At 32.6% G+C, this 23835-nt stretch overlaps 1 protein-coding gene across 1 annotated transcript; it reads left to right on the forward strand.

Moving 5' to 3' along the window:
• The first annotated feature begins 7525 nt into the window (after positions 1-7525).
• On the forward strand, positions 7526-18500 carry LOC113394728 (xanthine dehydrogenase/oxidase-like). The gene is made up of 17 exons (XM_064217117.1): positions 7526-7619; positions 8764-8921; positions 9950-10110; positions 11444-11820; positions 11923-12143; positions 12250-12352; positions 12592-12719; positions 12810-13100; positions 13327-13488; positions 13610-13738; positions 13812-14296; positions 14418-14601; positions 15157-15352; positions 15885-16651; positions 16748-16940; positions 17292-17405; positions 17744-18500. The coding sequence occupies exons 1-17, from the start codon at positions 7559-7561 to the stop codon at positions 17812-17814; spliced, it is 3801 nt and encodes a 1266-aa protein (XP_064073187.1). The 5' UTR covers positions 7526-7558; the 3' UTR covers positions 17815-18500.
• The last annotated feature ends 5335 nt before the right edge of the window (positions 18501-23835 follow it).

Below are 23835 nucleotides of genomic sequence, written 5' to 3' on the forward strand. Positions count from 1 at the left end.
TTACCGTTATTAACTTAGATAAATTATTTTTATTTGTTTATTAGTTTGAATAAGTTTCGTGTTGGTATGTAAACAATCCTGTAATTAAGAAATGACTGATGGAAGGTCAAAATTAATGTACAAAAAAAGTAATTTTAATTGTATTTTTTATGATATAGTGATGCGAACGAATAAATGTCCTATTTGACAATAAATGTTCACCACCGGCTTTAGTCATTGGCGCTGTAAGTAATATTCACCATGCCTTATTGCACCAATCACGATGTCATTACCCTCGTGACTTGACCCATTTGTAGCTACTGGCTCACTCACCCTCAAATCAACACAAAAAACCAAGTATTTGTCTTTGGCGCTAAACTATATGATGAATAGTTAGGTCAGTCAACAGTAGATACAATATCACATCAAAATATTTACAGGGAGTCTCACCATGCACTATCACATTGCACAATATGTATTAAAGATATAAATTAAACATAATCAATGATTTGAAATAAGAATTATAATACATTTTTTAAAACTTTTATTTATTAATTACTATCGACGACCTTCGTGTTCGAGCAGTGCGTACACCGGTTTTCATGTGTACGCCACTCCGAAGTCCCGGGTTCGATTCCCGGCCGAGTCGATCTAGGAAAAGTTCATTAGTTTTTTATGTTTTCTTGGGCCTGGGTGTTTGTGGTACCGTCGTTACTTCTGATTTTCCATAACACAAGTGCTTTAGCTACTTACATTGGGATCAGAGTAATATATGTGATGTTGTTCAATATTTATTATTATATAATAAATAATAATTAATAAAACCAATAAGATATACCACAAAATTAGCAATAAGCACAGATAAAATTCTTTACTTTTCGATTGAACCGAGAGCGGCTATCGTGACATAATATGTCCAAATCTTTTACTTGATTACTAATGGTGATCAACAATGTTAACCTCGATAGGATGTTTGTTTTTCCTAATTGCGTTCTATATAATTTGGTATAAAAGAAACTCGTATTACGGGAATTAATGCGAGTGTAAGTAGAATCTTTATAAAAGTTCCGAACGGTCAATATTATTGTTAAATAAATTAAATTAAAATATATATATATAAATTAGAAAAAGCAAAGTAAAATCATGCTGGGTTAAAACCACTTTTCCTTGCGAGGAGAAAGTTTTGGATAATATTCCACTACGCTATTCCAATGCGAGTAATTGTACTAAAATATACATGAGTACACATTGGTGTAATCATGTATATTTTAGTACAATTTCCTCCGGGAATTGCTGAAAAAACAGGATAAAACAAATACATAACCATACCAACAAATCGGTATTCGAGTCTCTGCTGCCGTATACCATTGGAATGGTGATTGGTTGAACTGTATCATTACATAGTACAAAAAAAAAGTCGCTTACCTCTGTCTGTCCCTGTGTATACTTTGATCTTTAAAATTACACAACGGATTTTGATGCGGTTTTTTTTAATAGATAGATTGATTCAAGAGGAAGGTTTATATGTATAATACATGCACAATATAGTAGAGAAACACTGATAATTTTAGAGGTTTCTAAAGTGATGTCGTCAATAAACACATTTTTTTGCGCTTAAATTGCAAACGCTGCTTGAACCTTACTAGATAGATCAAAATAATATACTACAGTATTGTACACCTTGAAAGATCTTCAAAAAAGTCTGAGATGGTATATGTCTATCTCTTAGGAATAACCTACAGTAACCATTTTTTATCCTTTACTTTTTACGAGAAATAATGGTTTATTTTCGAAGAAATTTTAAGCAATACAGCATTAATCCTTATCCAATTAAGTACCTTAAATACATTGTGCATTTAATATGGATCAATATGATACTGTACAGCATGTAATTTAAATGAATATTTTCGAAGATATTACGATATTGCAGGTACATACCCTGTATTTTAAATCGGTTTGTAATGTCTTATGACAAAAAAGCTGTGAACTTTGTAAGACATTCTGAAGTATATTTTGTATCATTGCTCCCGTGCGAAGCCGGGGCGAGTCGCTAGTAAAATATAAAAATTTCAGTTAAAATATATGTATATACGTGCCATTATCGGTCGGTGGAACGGCGTCGGAGTCTATTAATCTGAAACAATTATTTTAATACATAGGCAGTCATTTATCTTTAGCAGAGTCGATCCCGAAATGATGAACGTTCAAGGCAATTCCGTTGTTATTGAGCCAGCGATCTGCCAGGTCACGATGATCCGAGTAATTATTTCAATCACTATGTCGTACTATGTATATATATGTTATGTCCAGACTATCATATATATATATATATTAATATAATTAGTTTTAAGTTTATTTATTAATAAACTATTGAAATTCGTTTTGAAATGAAAAATGGCGAACGATTTTAATATCCAGGTTTGTTTTTACAAAGGAATACTTATTAAGTTTGTGCATTGAAATAATTAAACGACGCATAATTTATTATAACGAAACAGCAAAGAAATGGCATGCCATGGATTCTTGTATACAAAAGGATCATCTTAAATCTTAATTCAATATAGAATCATTACACTTACTTTATTGATTGTCAAATTAAACACTACCACCGGTTCAAAAAAGTATATACCCTGACCTGAGAAGAACCGGCGAAAGAAACTCAGCGGTTTTTTTTTTGTCAATTTTATTTACAAATATTCAATATCATAAGAAATCGCTCCATTGGTTCATTTATCTATTTATTTCCATTGATCTCTCTTATATATTTTTTAAGATGGTTGGAAGCTGCTCCCGGGTACAGTACACATATTATATGTAAGTTACAATAATAATATTTTATATATTCTTTACAAATAAATAAAATTTGCAAGTTTAATTATAATTATTTTTATCTCTGTCTGTCTGTCGAAGGTTAGCGAACCAGTAAGTATTAATTAAGAATGTTTAACTGCTGTTAATATTAGTAGGTTTAAGGATTTCTTATTATTCTATGTACAATAAAATTTTACGCGGGTCAAGCGACCGGAGCTATTATCACCATCAAAATTTGCCATTTCAATAACTGAAACCACACAAACAAACAGAGGTATAAATACCATTAAAGGTATATTCAAGTAATACAAATCATATGATACGACATTAATGATAACTTTTCCTCGTAAACACTGGCAACGCAAGAAATACAAGCAATTTCTTTCAATTCGCCGCAAACCACGTAACCTAAGACGTGAAATATCGCCTTCCCTTTCGGATTTACTTTGATCACCCCACTTATTCAGAGGAGATTGAATTTGTTTGAATAATTGAAGTCAATATTGATCCGAACATAGTAAAAGTACTCTCAGAAAATTAAACGCAGAAGTCCCCGGATCCTCAATCATAAAATACAATGTAGATGGCCGGTGTACGTTATTGTATAGGAGGCTATCAAGAGCCTATCTCATCACAAAGACTGTAATACGAGGCTGATCAACCCAGGAGACGAGATCTGACTATACTGAGTGTCACAGCGATAGCATGAACGCTATTCATACTTTTCTACCATGTTCTGGTCCAAGTCGTGAGCGGTGCCAATTTTCCAAATACTTAATTATATATGAATCGTTAAAGTACGTAAACAGTAGCAATGTATTGTCTGACAATGTCCCTCGGGTAGAATTATTTTGAAACGGATGTGTTTATTCAATTCTGGTTGATGGATACACGGGTGGTTTTTCTTCAAAATATACTGATTTCCTCACGGCGTTGTCCTTCACCGCTTATCATAAAATTAATTATTCAAAACGCAGATTTAGAAATTGGTTGGCGGACGAACAAATGGGCCACCTCATGGTAAGTCACCATCGCCTACAGAAAATGGCTATGTAAGAAATATTAACCATTCCTTACATCGCCACTGCGCCACTTGAGAACTAAGATATTATGTCCTCTGTGCCTGTAGTTATACTGGCTCACTCACCCTTCAAACCAGAACACAACAATACTGAGTACTGCTGTTTGACGGTAGAATATCTGATAAGTGGGTGGTACGTACCCAGACGTGCTTGCACAAAGGCCTATCACCAAGTAAAGCTTAGGTTCAGTTTAGATTCACGTGCATGAAGCGTGTGATTAATGATGATGAACTTCAATGAAATGTTATTTTTAACGTTATTTTTTTTACAAATTAACTATTTCTTTATTACATATTAACAATCACAAATAGCCAATTTAAAACCTCACTGAGTTTCTTTCTATTGAATAATATAATTTGATTCAATTTGAATCAACAAATGAACTGAAACTAAAAATATGAAAATTATTTATACACTTATTAACAATGGCGACAAATGTTTATTGTATACGAACAATAAAAATATACATTAATTGACTATTAATAATAATTAACATTGGAAGATTACAAATTTAAGTATAACATCAATTACAATGTAATTTAAAGACTATTAAAATTTGAAACCGCTTTCTTCCATATTATGGACCAATCATAAACGCGGATAATAGTGGAGTTGTCTCGAAGCCCGAAGTCAATTCCTGGCACATTGTCCGTAGAGAAAGGCCCGATCCGCTCAGTTCAGCTAAATGTACTTTTACGATGATTTTATTACAGATGTTCTTAAGTCGTTTCACAATTGTGATCAGTCTTTTGAAATGGTTCAAGCCCATTCTTCTCGACAGTAAACTTCAATAGTATCAAATTATTGAAAACTTTTCCTTCTAATGTACTTTTATGGAGTGGATTTGTTCAACACATCACTAATTCTACACCAGCACGTAGTATTGTTTTATTTCGGTTTGAAGGTTGTGAGCCAGTGTATTTACAGACAGGGACAAACCATTTTAGTTCTCGAAGTTAGTGGCGTCTTATCTATGTAAAGGATTGCTTATATTTCTTTCAGTCTTAATATGTATTAGTGGTTAACTACCATCAGGTGGCATTTGCTAGTCTGTCTACCGATTTGAAACCAAAAAAAGCTAATACCTGTCGTGTATTGTGACATATGTATTTATTTGCTCACTATTGTAGTAATAGTTATCAAATATATTAAAACATAAACATATCTGCTAAAATATTTCCAACGAACAAATGTATGCGATATGAAATATCATGTACAGAAATTGATGGTCTTGCAAGTCTCATTTAGCGGTGAGTTATAACAAAGTATAAAAACCTTCTATGAAGAAATACATATATATGCTAGCCGTCTTGGTGGTAGATCAAAGGGTGCCGATGTCTGTTATTTTGAAACAGATGCCTTTTAATATATAAGAGTATATGATTTAAATGACGAATATCTGACGAAAACAAGGAAAAAATATATTCCTCTGAGTTTCGAACCGGTAGAATTTTAATATGTTGAATAACGGTTTATTATTTTTACGATAAGACTTCAAAAATCAAATAGTCGTGACATAACAATGACATTAAAATGCAATATTGTTTCGTATTTATTATCACTGATTATGAAATGTTTTTAAGTATTCATTTAATTTTAAGACGTACTTCGATTATTTCCAACCATAAAAGCCAACTGCATTCGCGTTACGGATAATAATTTATAACAAAATCACACGTAATGTCACTACACGCCGTCATATTCGATTGATATTGAGTTTTAAAACCAGATAAATAAAATGATTATTGTATATATATAATTCAACTAAAATAGCATATCAAAGACTTGAGGGCGTTGAACCCCAATGTGTTCTTAAATATTTTAAAGTAACTACTGAACACCGGCGAATCCTTCGACTTAATGCAAGCAATGCATTTAGTCACGCCACAATGAATTAACTATGAACAACACTATTTTTTTTTATTTTATCTCAAAAACGCATTTATGACATTCACGTTCATGGAGTGAGGGTGAGTGGGACTCACCGGCGTTGACTTGACTAGAATTTCTACTAAATAACTATCGGTATCTTCCATTTTTAGAGGACGTTACGAGATCACTTGCGTATACTATCGTGGCGTCTGAATTATCGTCATCCTGACCATATTTCAGCCAATACGGCCGATTCCAGACCAGGCCACGTTATGCATCAATTCTTACCGTTTGCAATTGTGCACGCAACATGTGCGTTTTCTATTTGATTACCATTCTTGTCATCTCACAATTGCTGGTCAAGCAAGTCAAATTATTGGGATCTTGTTGTTGTTTGGGTTGGCTACAGTAACTAACCAGAGATCAGTGATTGTGTCAGAGTGCCATTAATTCTGACGACGAGAGTAAGTATTATAATGTTTATATAATTATACAGAGCAGTTCAATATCTCCAATATATTAAGAACATTGAGGTTAATGAGGCAAATATTGAAACAAAATCTCATCAGATAATGAGAAAAAACTAGGAAGTCTTCAACGAGAAGGCAATTGACATTGCTTTTAGTTCCACAATGGCGACGCCATTTTCATTTCTTTTTTCGCGGTCGAAAGTATTTTTCTTTCCGAATGTACCATCTCCCCTGCGTGAACAGTTCCGGATAGCAGCTTTAGAAATAAAACCACTTTTATACGAAGCTGCAATTTCACCTCGGTACCTTGAAATAACCATTCAACCACTAATTTAGTGCCATGCGCTTTCTATTCATTTCTTTGTTCTACACTTTAACATAATAGCTTTTAATGTCTACTGGCTCGGTATGGGCGGAGCTTATTTTAAAGTGATTTTAGTAAAGCAGACGAGCAAATGGGTCTGGTGGTTAGTTGTCTTCTCCTATACTTTTGAAGTTACACATGGCTTGTTAAATATGATGGTGAAACGTAAATTACGCCAAAACATGACAATGCGAAGTTAGTTGCAAAAGAGAGCTAAATATATACATATATGTATTATTACTAGCTTATTTTGCCACTAAATTGAAATCCTAGCCTTTTTACTAAGTGAGGCCGGTCAATCAGAGGTGTCTATGACATTCAGCCAAAACATCTTCCATTCAGAGTTTAGATAATTTCCTTTACAATTTTCAATTTTTTACTCTCAAAAATATTGTTGTGAAATAAATGTAGTTACAATCTATGGCACTTAATGATGGAATCGAACGTGTTCACTGCAAAATAAATCTAAAAATAGAAGCATAACCTCTCCTGCGCTTAAATAAGTACTCGTACGAATGTTTCAGTACAAAACTATAACCTGTTTACAAGCCAGCTCATAATACCACAGCAACGTACATCTGAGATTCATTTAGGGTTGGATATTTTTTATAAAATTTAAATGAAACCACACTCGAGATAACTTATCTCTCAACAAATAATCATCAGAATAGTTAACCCGAATCATACACAAAGAAAAAATTTAACCATATTGATAAAAAATCTCCTACTTAATATTAACAGTAAAACAAAAAGAGAAAAATAAATTATTTACTATCAAGTGGAATTCGGCATTATGTCATTGCACTTGTATACATAAAAAAAAACAATTTAAATAAAGAATGGTTCTCTTGTATTTAATTTCGTAGACACGTTATCAATAATGTTTATATGATTCGCCAATAGTGACGAAGTTATATTAATAAAAAGTTATATTAATAAAAAGTTATATAGTAATAAAACAGAAATCATAACCGATATTGATGTCTAGTAACGCAGGCATGGATTCGGTACAATTTAAAGTAAACGGATCAGAATATTCAAGTAAGTAATACTTAAAATATTTAATAAATTATATGTTGTCACAATTATAATTATTATTAAAAAAATAATTACTCGATTCATGATGCGAAATATCAGAGAATACTATACGAATGTGTTTTTTTTTTTTTTAATATACCCTTGTTCAATTTGTATGAGGCTCGAAAACTTGGGAAAAAATCACTAATTAAGTATTTTTTTAATAAATATTATATCGATCAAAAGACTTGTATAATTATAGATTCAATATTATATACAGTATATTCCTTCTCTTTATAATACATATATCCGCGACGGCTCCGGCTCTTAACATTGTTCTTTTATATGAGATGATGTCAACTTTAATATATTTCACGAATATTTGGATTGATATATCAATTAATTATTAAGAAAATCTATTAAAAGTTTTATTAGATTTCCAAAACCCGTTCTACTCAGCTTAAACATTTTAAGGGCCGCAAAAACCGGCACAAGGGACATAACATCTTAGTTTCCAATGTTGGTGGTGCATTGGGGATGTAAGAAATGGTTAATGTTTCTTACAGCGCCAATGTCTAAGGGCGTTGGTGATAATTTACCTTCAAGTGGTCTATTTGGTTTTTAACCGGATATTAATACGATTGTTATACGATCGGATAGAGTCGGTAATAAGCAACATCTTCTAGAAAGTATATTTTACATTTTATTATCCTAATGACATTTTAAAAAAATCAAACTTCTTCGCGATTCAATTTTCACCTGACATCTTTAAAATGTCAAATACTTTAGTTATTTATAGTATATCGAAATAAGTGTATTTTCAGTCGCAATCGATCTGTATTCACTTTTGTTACTTCAGTATAACGTCACCCTTGTTTAATACAATATGAGCTCCCATTTATACTTAACAACCTTTTTACAAACATTTTACAATTAAAACATTTAATACCAATGTAACATTTTCCATGTAATTGTCAACATATCTTACTTTATGTCTAATGTAATGTAAAAATAATGATCATTATTTTAAATACATACAGCAGGTTATTTAAATACTAATCTAAGGCAACCGGATCTCGTTGAGGAATTGTCATAAATTTCGATGTCATTTTAAAAGATAAAATATTCATAAAAATGAAATTTAAATTTGTTATAAATATTTTATTAGTTGGCGGTAATGTCAGTTCCACTACAACACTGCTCGAGTTCCTGAGAAGATATCTGGAACTGCGAGGAACCAAATATATGTGCCTGGAAGGTGGATGCGGAGCATGTATCATAAGCGTCATAAAATCACCAGGGTCACCGCCAGAAGCGGTTAATTCTGTAAGATAGCTTTCATAACTATTGAATTCTATATAACAAGACTGTAGTACGTTATTATGATCGGTCTCGTTGAGTTCAGCCTGTGTTTATTTACATCACATTAGAAATCTCTAAAGTTATCAGTGTTTCTCCAGAATCACTCTGTCTATTAAAAAAACCGCATCCGCAAAATCCGTTCCGTAGCTTTAAAGATCTAAGCATACACAGGGACAGACAGCGGGAAGCGACTTTGTTTTATAGTATGTAGTGAGGTATATAGACGGACGGACATACGTGTGCCACGTATGACACTGACAGTTGGTAATCACCACCACCCATAGATACTCGCACAGTGACAAATTTTAACCACAAATGGTCAAGCTTCGGAACGCCATCTCCCTTGTGCCTGTTGTTATAAAGGCAAATTTACCCTTCAGACGAAGGGTGGAATACCTGATGAGTGAGTGATAGCTACCTGTCTGGGTAGCTACAAGTAGGATTTATATCAAGTCCTACCATCAAGGATAGGAAGGCAAAATAAAATACAACGTACAATTTGTAAAAGTTTTAGTAAAAACTGATGCATGTGATGGCACAATTTTATAGTGAAACGATCATCTATGTCATTCGGTCTATCATAAAATTTATTTAAAATGCAAACTGTAATTATATTTAAAACGACGATGGCAACCCTACTTTTTTCTCAGATTACATGGTTTTTTTTTTAAATCCTTGATATTTTTCATTTTGTCTATTAAGTAACGTAACTGCGAGTAACAAATATTGAGTAAAGTATAAATTATAGTTCGATATAGTCAGTTGTTTTAATTGATACAAGCTTGAATTACCTAACCTGAATAAAAAGTAATAGTAATCATAATATTATTCGGCACTTTTACTTTACCAAGAGTCTTGAATAAGTTATATTTGATTCTAAATACATTGGTAGTTTGTTGATAGCAAGTGCCATCAAAATACTATTTAAGATATATCTGAACAAACATACAATTAGCCTAAGGTTATTAACAGAAAAGCAATTTATTTCTTAGTGTATGGTATCAGTGCCATCTTGTCATGGCTGGGAGGTTACAACTATTGAGAAGGTTGGTAACCGACTGGATGGTTACCATCCTTTGCAAAGGACGCTCGCAGAGACGAACGGTACTCAATGTGGCTACTGTAGTCCCGGCTTCGTCATGTCCATGTATAAGTAAGTATATTTTATTTAACAATTTTAAAGGAATTTACATTAAACTACAACAATATGGAAGTACCAAGATTAACTGATTTAATATCCAATACTCATATAAAAGTGGGTTCCCAAGTATCACTCAAGTGATACTTGGGAACCCACTTTCATAATCAATGGGGCTATCAAATTCAAGAAACCAAGCACAGGTCTAATTTATTTATGTGCTTTCTGTAGAACCAGATCGTAAGATGAAATAATTCTTACCAGGTCTGCTACTGAGATTTCTGGTGTGTAAGAAACAATCAATTTAACTTGACAAACTAGACAAATCCGAGACGTCATGAATACTGGACAACCGAGGTTAACTAACTAAGACATAATGTTATGGACATGAATATAATATTATAACAGTCTGAGAATGTTGAAATGTACCACACGCACACTAAAATACGGAATAAAGTTATGTGTTCGAAACCTCGATCATTACCGTAGTAACAAATTGCATTGGAGGCTACGCGAATTGGTCTCCATATTATACAATCCCCTAAATCCTTTAATTGAGTGTGAGCGTTGCAAATTGCTTTTCAACGGGATAATGCGGTCGGTCCTACCTTTACTTTAGGCACACGACCCTTACTATATAAGCCTGTGGCTTTCAAAACTTATTCATGTAGATTATGTTAAGTGATATCATTAATATTAAGACTAAATTTAACAAAAAAAATACAAAAAACCGAGATATACATATGTTTATTTAATTACTTTAAATTTTTAGTACCTTGAAAGCGATACTTAAATCAGACCAGATCAGGTGTTTGAGAAGTATCGTTTTCCATTTGATGGTGCTTTTTCTTCTTATTTAAATAGGAACGCTGCCGAACTGTAATTTATTATTTTTAACAATTTTAACGTAAGAAATATTAAGTTATTTTTCTTTAAAATTTAATTCAATAACTTAAATGTGTGTTGTTGTTTTGTAACCGTCATTAGTTCACGAAGAAAGTAACTGCCCTCGACTTCGTACGGAAAATATATATTATATTAAGAATTTGAAGATGAAGAGTACACTCCAATTCAATATTAGGTTCATTTGTTGACTAGAGTTTCATATTGTAATATGATAATCGAGTACTTTGGATAAGTCACAAAAAAAATTCGGCTTCATATATATGCGTAATAAGCTCGACCCCCATTGATGGTAGAGCAACCCTTGTTAACACAATATGATATATTATATTAAACAAATAAGAATTGAAAATGAATATATTTTTATAAAATTATCGTTATTTTAATAATAAACTAATAACTAACTAACTAATATTCATATTTACAATAAACAAAAATGATACAGTTTATTGAAGAACAAAAGAAAAACTATGATAGAAATAGAACAGCAGCTATCCAGTAATATATGCAGGTGCACTGGATACAGAACTATTTTGGAAGCATTCAAGAAGTTTGCCAGTGATGCGCCAGAGCCAAATAAAATAATGGATATAGAAGATATTACCCTATGTAATAAAACTAGTGAGATATTTTTGAAAAATAACATAAAAGGTAACGCTTGGTGTTTTGTGTCTGAAGATAGTTTGGGAGAAATTAATATTCAAATAGATTTAAAAGATAACAGAAAATGGTTTAGAGTAAACTCAGTTGAAGATATCTTTAATATATTACGAAAAGAAGGAAGTGATTCTTATATGCTTGTTGCGGGCAATACTGGAAAAGGTAACATTAGCACTTCAATTTTAAATACACAAAGTCTAATTGGAATGAAATGGAAATTTTCGCTAGACTGAACATATTTTTTTAATAAAACTCTCTTTTTAGGAGTTCGTCCAATTGTAGAATATCCTCGTATTTTAATAGATGTCACTGCTATATGTGATCTGAAAGGTTTCTATTTTGACCAAAACATGGTTGTGGGTGCTGGAACAACACTGACTGAATTAATAGATATATTTGCTGATGCATCTGATATTGAATATTTTGGTTACCTGAAAGTTATAAATGAACATATTCAACTAGTAGCCAACGTTGCTATAAGAAATGTAAGATTACATAGTTTATTATACATAAATAATAAATTATTCAGTCATACCTGTTCAAGGTCTGACTCAAATTCAGAGTAAGTGTAAATATATTTGATTGTTTCAGCAAGGAACGATAGCGGGAAACTTAATGATAAAACATATGTATCGTGACTTCTCATCTGATATTTTTCTCCTTCTCCAAGCAGTCGGAGCTCAGCTGACGATAAGTAAATGTACCAAATTATCGTATTATTTTTATCATTTATTTACATAAGAATTTTAACTACGGATTGCCTTAACAGGTTTATGAAATAAAAAGGAATCAAGAACCATGACCGCGTAGAATGGGGCAATAGAGCTAATGAATTGCAATTCCATTCTCTGGAATAACCAGGCCTTCTGACTGAATAATGGTTTTATTATAATTCATTAAAACAAGCTATATTTATTTTTCATTTTATTTTAGGATCTGCTGATGGTGTTACGAAAACAGTAACTATGGAAAAATTTCTAAATGAAAACATGAGAGGAAAAATAATTTTAAATGTTTTAATGCCTCCATTAAATACTGCTTACAAGTTGGTTACTTACAAGGTATCTTCTTTAACGCGTCTTTATATGAGAACAGATTCAGTTTTGAAAGAAAACTCATTCTTATTATTAATACGTGATAAAAAATTATAGGTATCAGCAAAATCCCGAAATGCACATGCAATTGTCAATGCAGCGTTTCTTTATAAGCTAAATGTGGACGATAACAAAGTATTAAAATCTAGAATTGTATTCGGTGGATTGTCTTCAAACTTTTCACGAGCTACAAAAACAGAGAAATTCATCATTGGAAAAATGCTCTTCAATAACAATACTTTGCAACAAACCATCAACATACTCTCCGACGAACTTGTGGTAACTGATCTTCCACCTGAACCCTCAGTTCAATATAGAAAACAGCTGGCAATAGGACTCTTTTATAAGGTGAAAACGTATTAATTTTTTATATATTTCTAACACAAAACAAGTCAAAAAGTAATTTGTAAAGCAATTTCAGGTTTTGAATGACGACCCATACTGAGTATTTTGTTACAGGATTTTTTTTATTAATAGCTAAATCCAGACAAATACATCATATTTTTAAAATGATTTTGAAGCAATATAAATTAACTATTTTTATATTTGATATTATTACAAAAAACTTTTACAGGGTCTTTTATATCTCTCTCCCCAAAACATATTGCACTCGCGTTACAAATCCGGAAAGATAAAACTTCATCAAACGCGTCCAGTTTCCACTGCGTCGCAGTCGTTTCCAACTGATCCAAATATATGGCCTCTTAATGAACCAATACCTAAGGTGGAAGCATTGGTAAGTTAATATTGTTAAAAATCTACGAATTCAATATATTAAAAAAAAAAAAAAACATTTATAAAATATACCCTTACACAGAATCAGCTTATTTTAATAATATGCATACTAAAATTAATAGCACCAGTGCGCGGGAGAGGCAAAGTACGTTGATGATCATCCGTCTCTACCTAGAGAAGTGTTTGCTACGTTTGTCCTCACAACTATCGCAAGAGGAAATATAGACATTATAGATGCCACTGAAGCTTTGGTAGGTAATATGAATAAGAAAAAAAAATTAACAATAGCAAAGATGTTAATATTATATATAAAACCGATTTCAGAATTTCCCTGGCGTTATAGCCTTCTATACAGCAAAAGATATCCCTGGCGTCAATTCATTTACACCACCTGAAGACCAAGATAGTATTACGAACGAAGAGATACTATGTGATGGTGAAGTTTTTTATTACAACCAACCTTTAGGAATTATCGTAGCAGAATCTTATGATATAGCTAACAGAGCTCGATTATTGGTAAAGGTTAAGTACAGTAACGTACGTCAACCCAAAATAGATATAAGGAATGTTAAAAATGATCCTAGTCAAGTATCATTATTCTCATGTATAAATGCAACTCATAAAGGTAACGATGTGGTCAAAGTTATTAAAGACGATCAAACTATATTTGGGCAATATCATTTTTGTTTGGAAAATTTGTCATGTGTTTCTTGGCCAACTGAAGAAGGAATTAAAGTTATTCCCACGTCACACTACTTGGCTGCTGCTCAAAGGATGTCGGCACGGTGCTTGAACATCGATCAAAGCAGGTACAGAATCGTAACATTTGAATTATAATATATTTAAATAAGAAAATATATGACAAATCAAAATTGCTTCAATGTTTTTAAAATTATTATTATTATTTAAAGTTAAACTTATAAAATACAGGGTCGACATGGAAGTTCATCGAGTTGGAGGAAGTTTTGGATTGAAATTGTCAAGACAGAATCTTATAACTACGGCTTGTAGTATCGCTACCTACAAACTGAACCGACCTTGTAGATTCCTCATGCCATTAAGAATCCAAACTCGTGCAATTGGTAAACGAATGCCTTCTTCAACGAATTATGAAGTAAGTAAACAGCGTACTATTTATAAAATATAATATGAAATAAAGTGTCGCTTTATATAAATATATCCCTATTTATTTATCTTATTATTATAACATTATATAGCAACAATGTATACGCTATATAGAATACTCTGCGCATACAATTTGGTCTCACCCGCGTCAATACACATTTAATATCAAGGTGCATGGGAATAAATGAGATGGCCCAGTGGTTAGAACGCGTGCATCTTAACCGATTATTTCGGGTTCAAACCCAGGCAGGCACCACTGAATTTTCATGTGCTTAATTTGTGTTTATAATTCATCTCGTGCTCGGCGGTGAAGGAAAACATCGTGAAGAAACCTGCATGTGTCTAATTTCAACGAAATTCTGCCACATGTGTATTCCACCAACCCGCATTGGAGCAGCGTGGTGGAATATGCTCCATACCTTCTCCTCAAACGGGAGAGGAGGCCTTAGCCCAGCAGTGGGAAATTTACAGGCTGATTATGTATGTATGGGAATAAATTTACTGTGCACGAAAATCAATGATATAATCATTTTATTTCTTTTAGATAGGTGTTAATAGTGAAGGTGTTATTCAGTACTTGAATTATGACATTTATGATGATAATGGTTATATTGTCAACGAACTTCTTATACGTATCACCGAAGGAAACTATTACAATTGCTATGACAAGGCAAGGTGGAATTTTAGATGTTTCAATGCTATTTCTGATACTCCTTCGAATACTTGGTTTCGTTCTCCAGGTAAAAAAAAACTTTAATATATTCATTGCGTTGAATTAATGAATTATTATTGATAAGCACCTATCTTTGCACTTATCATTGCAGCCTTTGCCTAACCGTGAGGCAAAGGCTGCAGTTTTATAGAGAAGAATATATCGTTTTCATAGAGAGCAACATTTATTTATTACAGATCACAGAGTCCCATTGATATGATGTCTTATGTGATTCCAACATACAATTAACTATTAAGGTAGAACACATGATTCTGCGAGTTCAATACTGCACAAGCACCACTGAATTTTCATGTGTTTAATTTGAATTTACAATTCGTCTCGTTTTCGTCTCGTCGTCTTAGCGGTGAAAGAAAATGAAAAAAGTCATGTATGAGACAGATAAACATCTAACATACGTGTATCCACCGACCTGTCTCTGAGCAGCATAGTTAAACAAACTCTTAACCTTCTTCTGAAAAGGAGAAGAGGCTCTACACCAGCACTGTAATATTTAAAGGCTCTTTATATAATTTATAGATGTACGTTAATTACATTTCCAGGGACATTGGAAGCAATTTCTGCCGCTGAAACAATCATGGAACGAATAGCTTACGAATTGGACTTAGATCCTTTAACAGTTCGCCTAAATAACCTAGACAAAGAATTTGGTGACCTTATTGAAATGACCAATACTCTTATAAATGATTCAAATTACATAGAAAGGAAAAAAGCAAAAGACAAATTTAATTCAGAAAATAGATGGAATAAACGAGGCTTAAGATTTGCTCTTATGAGATGGAACAGCACCTTCCCTTATATATTAAATATCACACTATCAGTCTACAGCGGCGATGGGTCAGTTGCAATAACTCACGGAGGGGTTGAATTAGGTCAAGGCATTAACACTAAAGCAATTCAAGTTTGTGCATATTTCTTGAAAATTCCTGTAAGTAAAATAAAAGTTAAGGCCAGCAACACAATGGCCAATCCGAATAATTCATGTACTGTTGCGAGTTTGGCATCCCAAAATGTTGCTTTAGGAGTTACAAGATGTTGCAAGGAATTGCTAGAACGATTAGAACCTTTAAGAACAGATATGGGTAACCCAACTTGGGAACAATTAATTGCAAGAGCATATGAACTAGGAATTAATTTACAAGCAAATGGACTCGCTACATTTGATGACGTATATAAGAACAACAATGTTTTTGGTGCGATCTTAGCTGAAGTTGAAATCGATGTACTAACAGGTGAATCTGAAATCCTGAGAGTTGATTTATTAGAAGACGTAGGTCGTAGTATTAATCCATTAATTGATATCGGGCAAGTAAGTAATAAAAACATACTTATTATACAAATTATTTTTGTTCTGTGATATTTTGTTTTTAGTATAATATACCTGTTTTATGATTACAATTTTCAGATTGAAGGTGCGTTCGTACAGGGACTGGGTTATATGACATCTGAAGAATTGGTGTACAATTATAGCACTGGTGAACTGCTCACCGATCGATCTTGGAATTACTATGTACCACAAGCCACGGATATACCGCAGGACTTTAGAATATACTTTCGGGAGAAATCTTACAGCTATGATGCTATTCTTGGAACAAAATGTACAAACAAAAATTATTTAGTTCATATATACAAATTTAATTTTATAAATAGCTTTAATTGTTTAGGGGTATTATTTAAACCACCATACCATACCATAAAATTTAATTTTCTGTGAATCTCTAGAAGTGGAATCTCTATATATTACATGTATATTTCTTTGATTGTTATTTATATGTCTGGATAGACCGGCAAAGCTAAGAACACATCGATAAAAATACTCGCAATACAAACTAGTATACTAGTATGACATTTGGCGAGTATCAAGCGTAGCTGTCAGGCATACCAAGATAATAAAGTTGGCGCGTTTGTTTCTTTTATCAAATTATCGAAGTATATTTGTTTGTTTTCAGCAACTAGTGAGCCACCTCTTTGTTTGTCAGTGGTAGTGCCCTTCGCAATGAGAGAGGCGATAGCTTCTGCCAGATTAGAGTCAGGAATCCCTTCAAATAAATGGTTTAATATAGGTAAATTAAATTTAGGGTTTTTATGAAAATTGCCCTTTTAATATGTGATAGATACAGAGTTATTCTTTATGAACCCGCTTGTTGAATTGTCGTAAAACGCCTTACGGTAATACGCTATTTTGGTGCGTATAGTCATATATGCTTTAAGTGTTATAATTATTATACTCAATGTCGCATATAGCTTTTTGACACTACAGTGTTCTGCGGTGAGTTTTGAGATATTTCTTTCGAAATAATTTAACAGATAGTAATTACATTGTCGAGCCAAAAAAAGTTTGGTGGCTTATTCCGATTTTTTTTACTTAATAATGTGGTAATTTCAAATACTTATTTTTCAGATAGACCATACACAGTGGAAAAAATATGTTTGTCGTGCGAGACCAAAATTGAGGATTTTAAATTTTACTGATAGCTGCTTATATTAATAATCAGTTATTATTGCTTAAAATGTTTATATACTTAGGAATAAAATGGATATGGGTAACCTGTTCTTTAAAGCCGTTCACAAAATATTGGCAAATTTATGTTTAACTGAGAAGATACCTCGCTTCGCTTTATTTTTAATTTGTAATAATTATTTCCACGCAGATTTCAAATAATTAAACAAACGCCTTAGTGAGAGTTGAATCTGGAACTTTTAGGTTTAAGGTAGTTAAATCCTTTCATATTTCATGTCTCCAATTCATTGTCTAATTGTAAACCACCATTATTACTTTATCAACTTTAATCTGATTTTGATGAAATAATCATGACTGTTTTGTTATGTTATCTAATATATTTTTGTCTCTATTTTAGCTTATAAGGTTATTTGTACGTGGGCTTAAGAATTAGAGTGGGTAGTATAAAATTAAAATTCAGTAATACTATTTAAATTTATAAATGTGATTAAATGACTAACTTAATTACATTCACGAAAAATTTTAAAAGATTTGAATTGATTAAAAAAGTAATGTATCGATACAGCTCGGCATTTATTGAGTGAGTTTAATCAGAATAGACTATGGATTTTATCATAAATATTAAACTCTGATGGAGTCTCATAGTGTAAGATCATTAAATTATAGTCGAGAATTATCACTTTTTGATGATAGTGGAGGCGGGGTTCTAGCAGATCTTTGTTCTTTCTTCTTATTATTCTTTGGTCTAGTGGCTAGCCTATAAAGTCAATTGAATATGATGAAGTTCAGTTAAGAAATTGCTAAGTGGCAGCCCGAAGTGAAGGAAGGAAGTATAAATAAATTGCCAACTGGAAGTTCACCTAACCTCTGAAAGTATGACAAAAGCTGGAAACTCCTCAAAAAACTTGTAATTTTACTGAAAAAAGACGATTTTACATTTAGTATACAATATCCATCTTCATATTATGATGACTTGAATCCATTTTGTAAAACAATTACTCATTCCAAGCAGAAACGTTTAAGGTCTTAAATAGAAAAGAAATCCAACTTTTTCAAACAAAAACACTTTTCGAATTGAATTTTGCAATACTGTACTGAAAGCAAAAACAAATTATAAAGTTTTGGGTTTACCCTTAAGAACCTTTTGATACAAATACCTGTAGAAAAAAAAAGATTTCTAAATTATTGTATACCACAACGTAAAGCTTGGTGTGAACCAGAACAAATCTACTGGGAGTCACATACATAGTATGGTGTTTTTATTAGCATTTACAGGTTTCCTCACGATGTATTTATTATTTAAAAAAGGTAGGCAATCATCACCACTATTAATAGACATAAGAATGATAAGAAGGCAATAATAAATATTAAATAAAATAATTTAATTTAACCCTCCTTTGCATATTCAATGCGGTACTAACCTTGGGAACTAAAATGTCGATTTGTCTCTTCTGGTTGCTATTAAACTGACTCACTAAAATCTTAAACATGAATGCATAAAACCGTACCACCAAGTAACTGTCAATAGCAATGGTCTAAGGGCCACTTCCTATAAATAGGAATATTAGTAATTCCTTAATTAATTTGGGGCGTTGCTATTATTCTTTAAAAAAAAAGCTATCTACAATGAAAACCAAATAAACTGCTCAGGATACTATTTTTCCGCTCTCTCATTAACTTCTGACGAAAAACCCAACAAATTTAGCTGATCCTGACCCGGTATTCGATCTCGGGACTTCATGATCTGAAACTGTCTATGCTAGATACCGGACCGACAAGGGAGCAACTCTGCGATATATATATCTATACTCGTATAACAATTTAATATTTCAAACAGTATTAGGTATTCCAGAAATGAAAATATGATTTAATGTCATATTGATAGCACCGAATCCGTACCTTTGGGAAATCAGTTCACTCAGTGACTTGAAATGGCGAAATAGTTTATAATCTATGTAATAGAATTATTGCTCTCGTATTCCTTTAAAATATTCCACCGGTTTCATCTGTACAATAAATGTCAAGTTGATTTTGTTGTGGAGGGAGATTGGGACTTTTTCTGTCACTTGGATTTAGTTCGAGCCTTAAAGTATATATAACATGAAATCTGTAGATATTGTTAATTTTGTCATGTCATGTAATGTCATGTCTTTATAAAATTGTTTTTCTTATTATAGGTTTTATCACCATTAGCTTCTACTTACGCAGTAAGACGTTACTGCTCCGCCCGCTTGGAACGTAGCGTGGTGTTATATTTATACTAATAAAATTTTAGGTGTATGTTTGCCATGTCAGCTTTTTACCAATCTTATACATGCAGGTATTTATATAATACAATATAAAATAATTTCTAAAATGTTTGTCTCACAGCCTGTCTGTTGCATCTTTAATTTTAAAAACGGCTAGGCCGATTTTGTCGGGACTTACACTAAACTAACTCATGTTTTATGGAGAAACTTTAGTAACTTTTATTTTAGAAAAGTTATCAAAGTTTCGTGGAAAATAAAATGAAATTGTTAACAATACCCGATTCAACTCCCCGACGAAGTCACGGGTAACAGCTCTTAACTAACTTTATAAATAAAAAAGTAAATTTATTGAATTGCATTATACTCGCTTACGCGCCTTACCTATTCAACAGATCATCATGAAATTTTTAAAATTTGGTGTGAAGCAAACTTGAACCACGAGGAAGGACATACGACTTCTTTTATATCTGAAAATTAACCTTAAAATTAACCTTTAAAACGCGAGTGTAGTCGCGGGTGCCAACAAAGCTTTTTTTATTCTTGTATTATTTTATAATGATTTAAAAAGTAATTTGATGTCAATTTTATAATATTTCTTGCTTGCTTGTTATAAAGTATATTTCATAAGGACCATTTGTATAATACTTTCTTTACGCGGCGGAGTTGCATGTTATAAAGTTATTGTGTATAAGAGATTAAGTCGTGTAGCAGGTGTGGTACCAACTTTCAAGTCCAAACTACGCGCTAGTTGCAATTGAACTAACCCTGAAACTAAGCATGAGGGATCGCTTCGAACTAAGGTTTCGATATGTACTTGTACTATTGTTCTGTAAGCTACAACTAAGTACTTTAACAAGAATAAGTTTGTTCAGGACATTGCTTAATGAAGAGACGTTGTAATTTATCTTAGTATTAAAGTCAATAATTGTTATAAATATATCTAACAGAAAAGAAGTTTAGTGTTTTTTTTGGATTCATATTTGTGTGTATGTGAGTTTATTTGTCCCACCATAACTTTTATTTACCTGATTTGGATGTATGATGTAGGTATGTATCATCCCGAGTGACATTAACTATATTTTCAATATGGCATCATAGTTACTTTTTTAAATGTTAAAATGTGTATGTAGCTCTTCAATTATTTGTTTTTATTTTGTTTTTTGACAGGGCGTTTTTTTTTATGTAAATCGCTGGCAAAAACGAGTACAGTACTTCGGTTCAAATTACATCTAAAAAAATATTAGCAGCGATATCTGATGTCCGGGGTGTTCATGGAATATACATAACGAGATCAGTTTGTTCTAAAATAATCTCATTACGGTTGGAATGCCGACAAGTACCGACCACATTTGACATGTTAATGTTGAAATTCTCCTAGAGGCAGTTAGGTAGTTCGTGTAGATTATGTCATTAATGACATAACGTCGCTAACATTCATGACCAGTTTTATAGTAATTAGTACGAATTTTATCCGTTGGAATTCTGGACGGTCTGCAAACATAAATTTTATACCTCTTTTATAATCGACTTAAAAATAAGTCTGACTGACAAACCTCTGTCTGAGTCTAAACCATTAAGTCAAACTGAATTAAATTTTGCACAGGAATTCCAAATAACACGTGAATTTATTTTCCTAAATTAATGTCTTAAGGCGGTCAAATGAAGCATGAGAAAATATATGGAAATTCGTCATTATTGATTCTACAAATGACTCATAAACAGTTATTTATAAATAATATGAGAATTGGTATATAACCGATTATGAAGAAACGAATTCTTAAGAATATTCGGTAATTTTATGTATAATTTTTCGGTAGTCGAGTTATAATATTTATCTTTATCTTTAAGTAAACTAAATTTTATCTTTGATATATTGGGAAGCCTTCAAAAAGATTTGTCAGTAAGGCGATAGAGAATTTAATATCGCTACCTCGAGGGTAGCTCAAGTTTACATCTGCATTTTTGTGGGTTCGTGATATTAACTCCAGTGCAAGCTAGTGGCGCTTTGAGAGAATAATCTGAACGTATTAGATGAGCCGCGATTGCTTAGTGGGTAAACTACACGGAGTCTACCCAAAGGTTATGGGTTCATAATCATCATGAGAATCATTACGTAAATGTTTCACTGGTAAGTCTCTCTCTTGATAAGGAGAAAGTACGATTTAATTCACTTCCTATATTTATGAGAGATTTAATACAACATAAGCAGGTTTCTACAATATGTTTTTTTTAAATCAAAAATTTGTGCAGTACTAATCTTACCGTTTAGTGATATGTTCCAGATATTCTTTTGATGAGCCGGGAAGGTCAATGATTCGAACACTTGAAGATTACGGGTTCAAACCCGGGCAAACCGATATATGTTTTCATATTTTTTTTCTCGTTTTCAATCTCTGCTCTTCGCTAAAAATCTGCTGGATTGTAGCAGAGTGTTGGAATGATTTCCAAGTCTTCTCAAAAAAAGAAAGCCTTAGCGGCGCAGTCGGATATCAACAAGCTGTTACTTTACTTTATTCTTTTGAGTTGACATTTGCAATAAGGAAATCATATACATTAAATAAACATACCAATCAAGTTGCTATCGGATTGATGAATGACAACTGCACGTAGCGGAGAGGAGAATGTTGAGAGGAATGTGTGGTTACGCGAATGGATAGAGTAAGGAATGAGTACATAAGAGGAAGTTTGAAAGTAGCACCGGTAACCGAGAAGTTATGTGGAAGGCGGCTATCGTGGTATGGCCATGTTATGCGGAGGAATGAGGAACATATTGTGAGGAAGGCCTTGAGCATGAACGTGGATGGATATAGGTGAAGGGGACGACCAATGAAAAGATGGATGGGTGGTGAAAGATGATATGGCTGGAAAGAATATTACTTGTGAGATGACGTCAGATAGGGAAGTATGGAAGAAGAAGACATGCTGTGCCGACCCTAAGTAAATTGGGATAACGGCAGGAGGAGGATGATGATGAATCAAGTAGCTATCGAATAAGCGTAATCGCAATCATGTTCGATCTAAAGGATCAGTGATCATTTTATTCTGACATATTAAACTTTATAGATGCTCAGATATGATGTTCTTGGACTACAATGTAGTCAAATATTGTGTAACGAGATTTAACATCAAGTTCACGCTCTACAAAGCCAATACACATTTCCCGAGGCAAATTATATAATCAAATCCTCGAGACGCTTTTACATCTACCAGTCGATAATATGTCAAATATTATTAATAGATGGGGTACATCTACATGTATGACTAGTTGCTACTCAGCACGGGTAGAATTGAATTAAATTTGAATTACACACCATCATGGATAAGTCCGCCCATTAAAAATCGTTTTAAAATGCAGCTTTAGAGTTTATTTTATAATAATAGTTTTATGCTACGGAAAATTTGTAGGGTTATAGAAAGTTAAACGGATTAAATTGTAGCCTATTAAAAGATAAACTGCGTAAAAATTTCGAACGGAGCGTTCAATTTATAATTAAATGTAATGTAATATTTTTAATTACCTTCCGGTTTTATCTCACTGCGCTATGGACTTTTCTAGTATGACAAGCGCTCATAATGGTCAACAAATGTCAACGATCAGAAGTGGTTCTGTGTCAAACATGACACAATCAGTACCCTGAAATGTTTATTGATACTCATATTCAGATGAGCATGTTCTTGTTTGCAACATAGGTAAGCGGACGAACATATGAGTTACCTGATGGTAAGTGGTCACCACCGCACATAGACTCTAGCGCTGTGAGAAATATTAACCATTCATTACAT

This window comes from Vanessa tameamea, chromosome 15 (genome assembly GCF_037043105.1).
Source record: "Vanessa tameamea isolate UH-Manoa-2023 chromosome 15, ilVanTame1 primary haplotype, whole genome shotgun sequence".
NCBI lineage: Eukaryota > Metazoa > Arthropoda > Insecta > Lepidoptera > Nymphalidae > Vanessa > Vanessa tameamea.

What these genes read in the sequence shown, in the direction of transcription:
- LOC113394728 (XM_064217117.1), top strand. Translation starts at nt 7,559, where the DNA reads ATGTCTAGTAACGCAGGCATGGATTCGGTACAATTTAAAGTAAACGGA. An exon ending in TGCGGGCAATACTGGAAAAG is followed by an intron (nt 11,821 to 11,922) that starts GTAACATTAGCA and finishes CTCTCTTTTTAG; the next exon opens with GAGTTCGTCCAATTGTAGAA. An exon ending in ACAAGTTGGTTACTTACAAG is followed by an intron (nt 12,720 to 12,809) that starts GTATCTTCTTTA and finishes AAAAAATTATAG; the next exon opens with GTATCAGCAAAATCCCGAAA.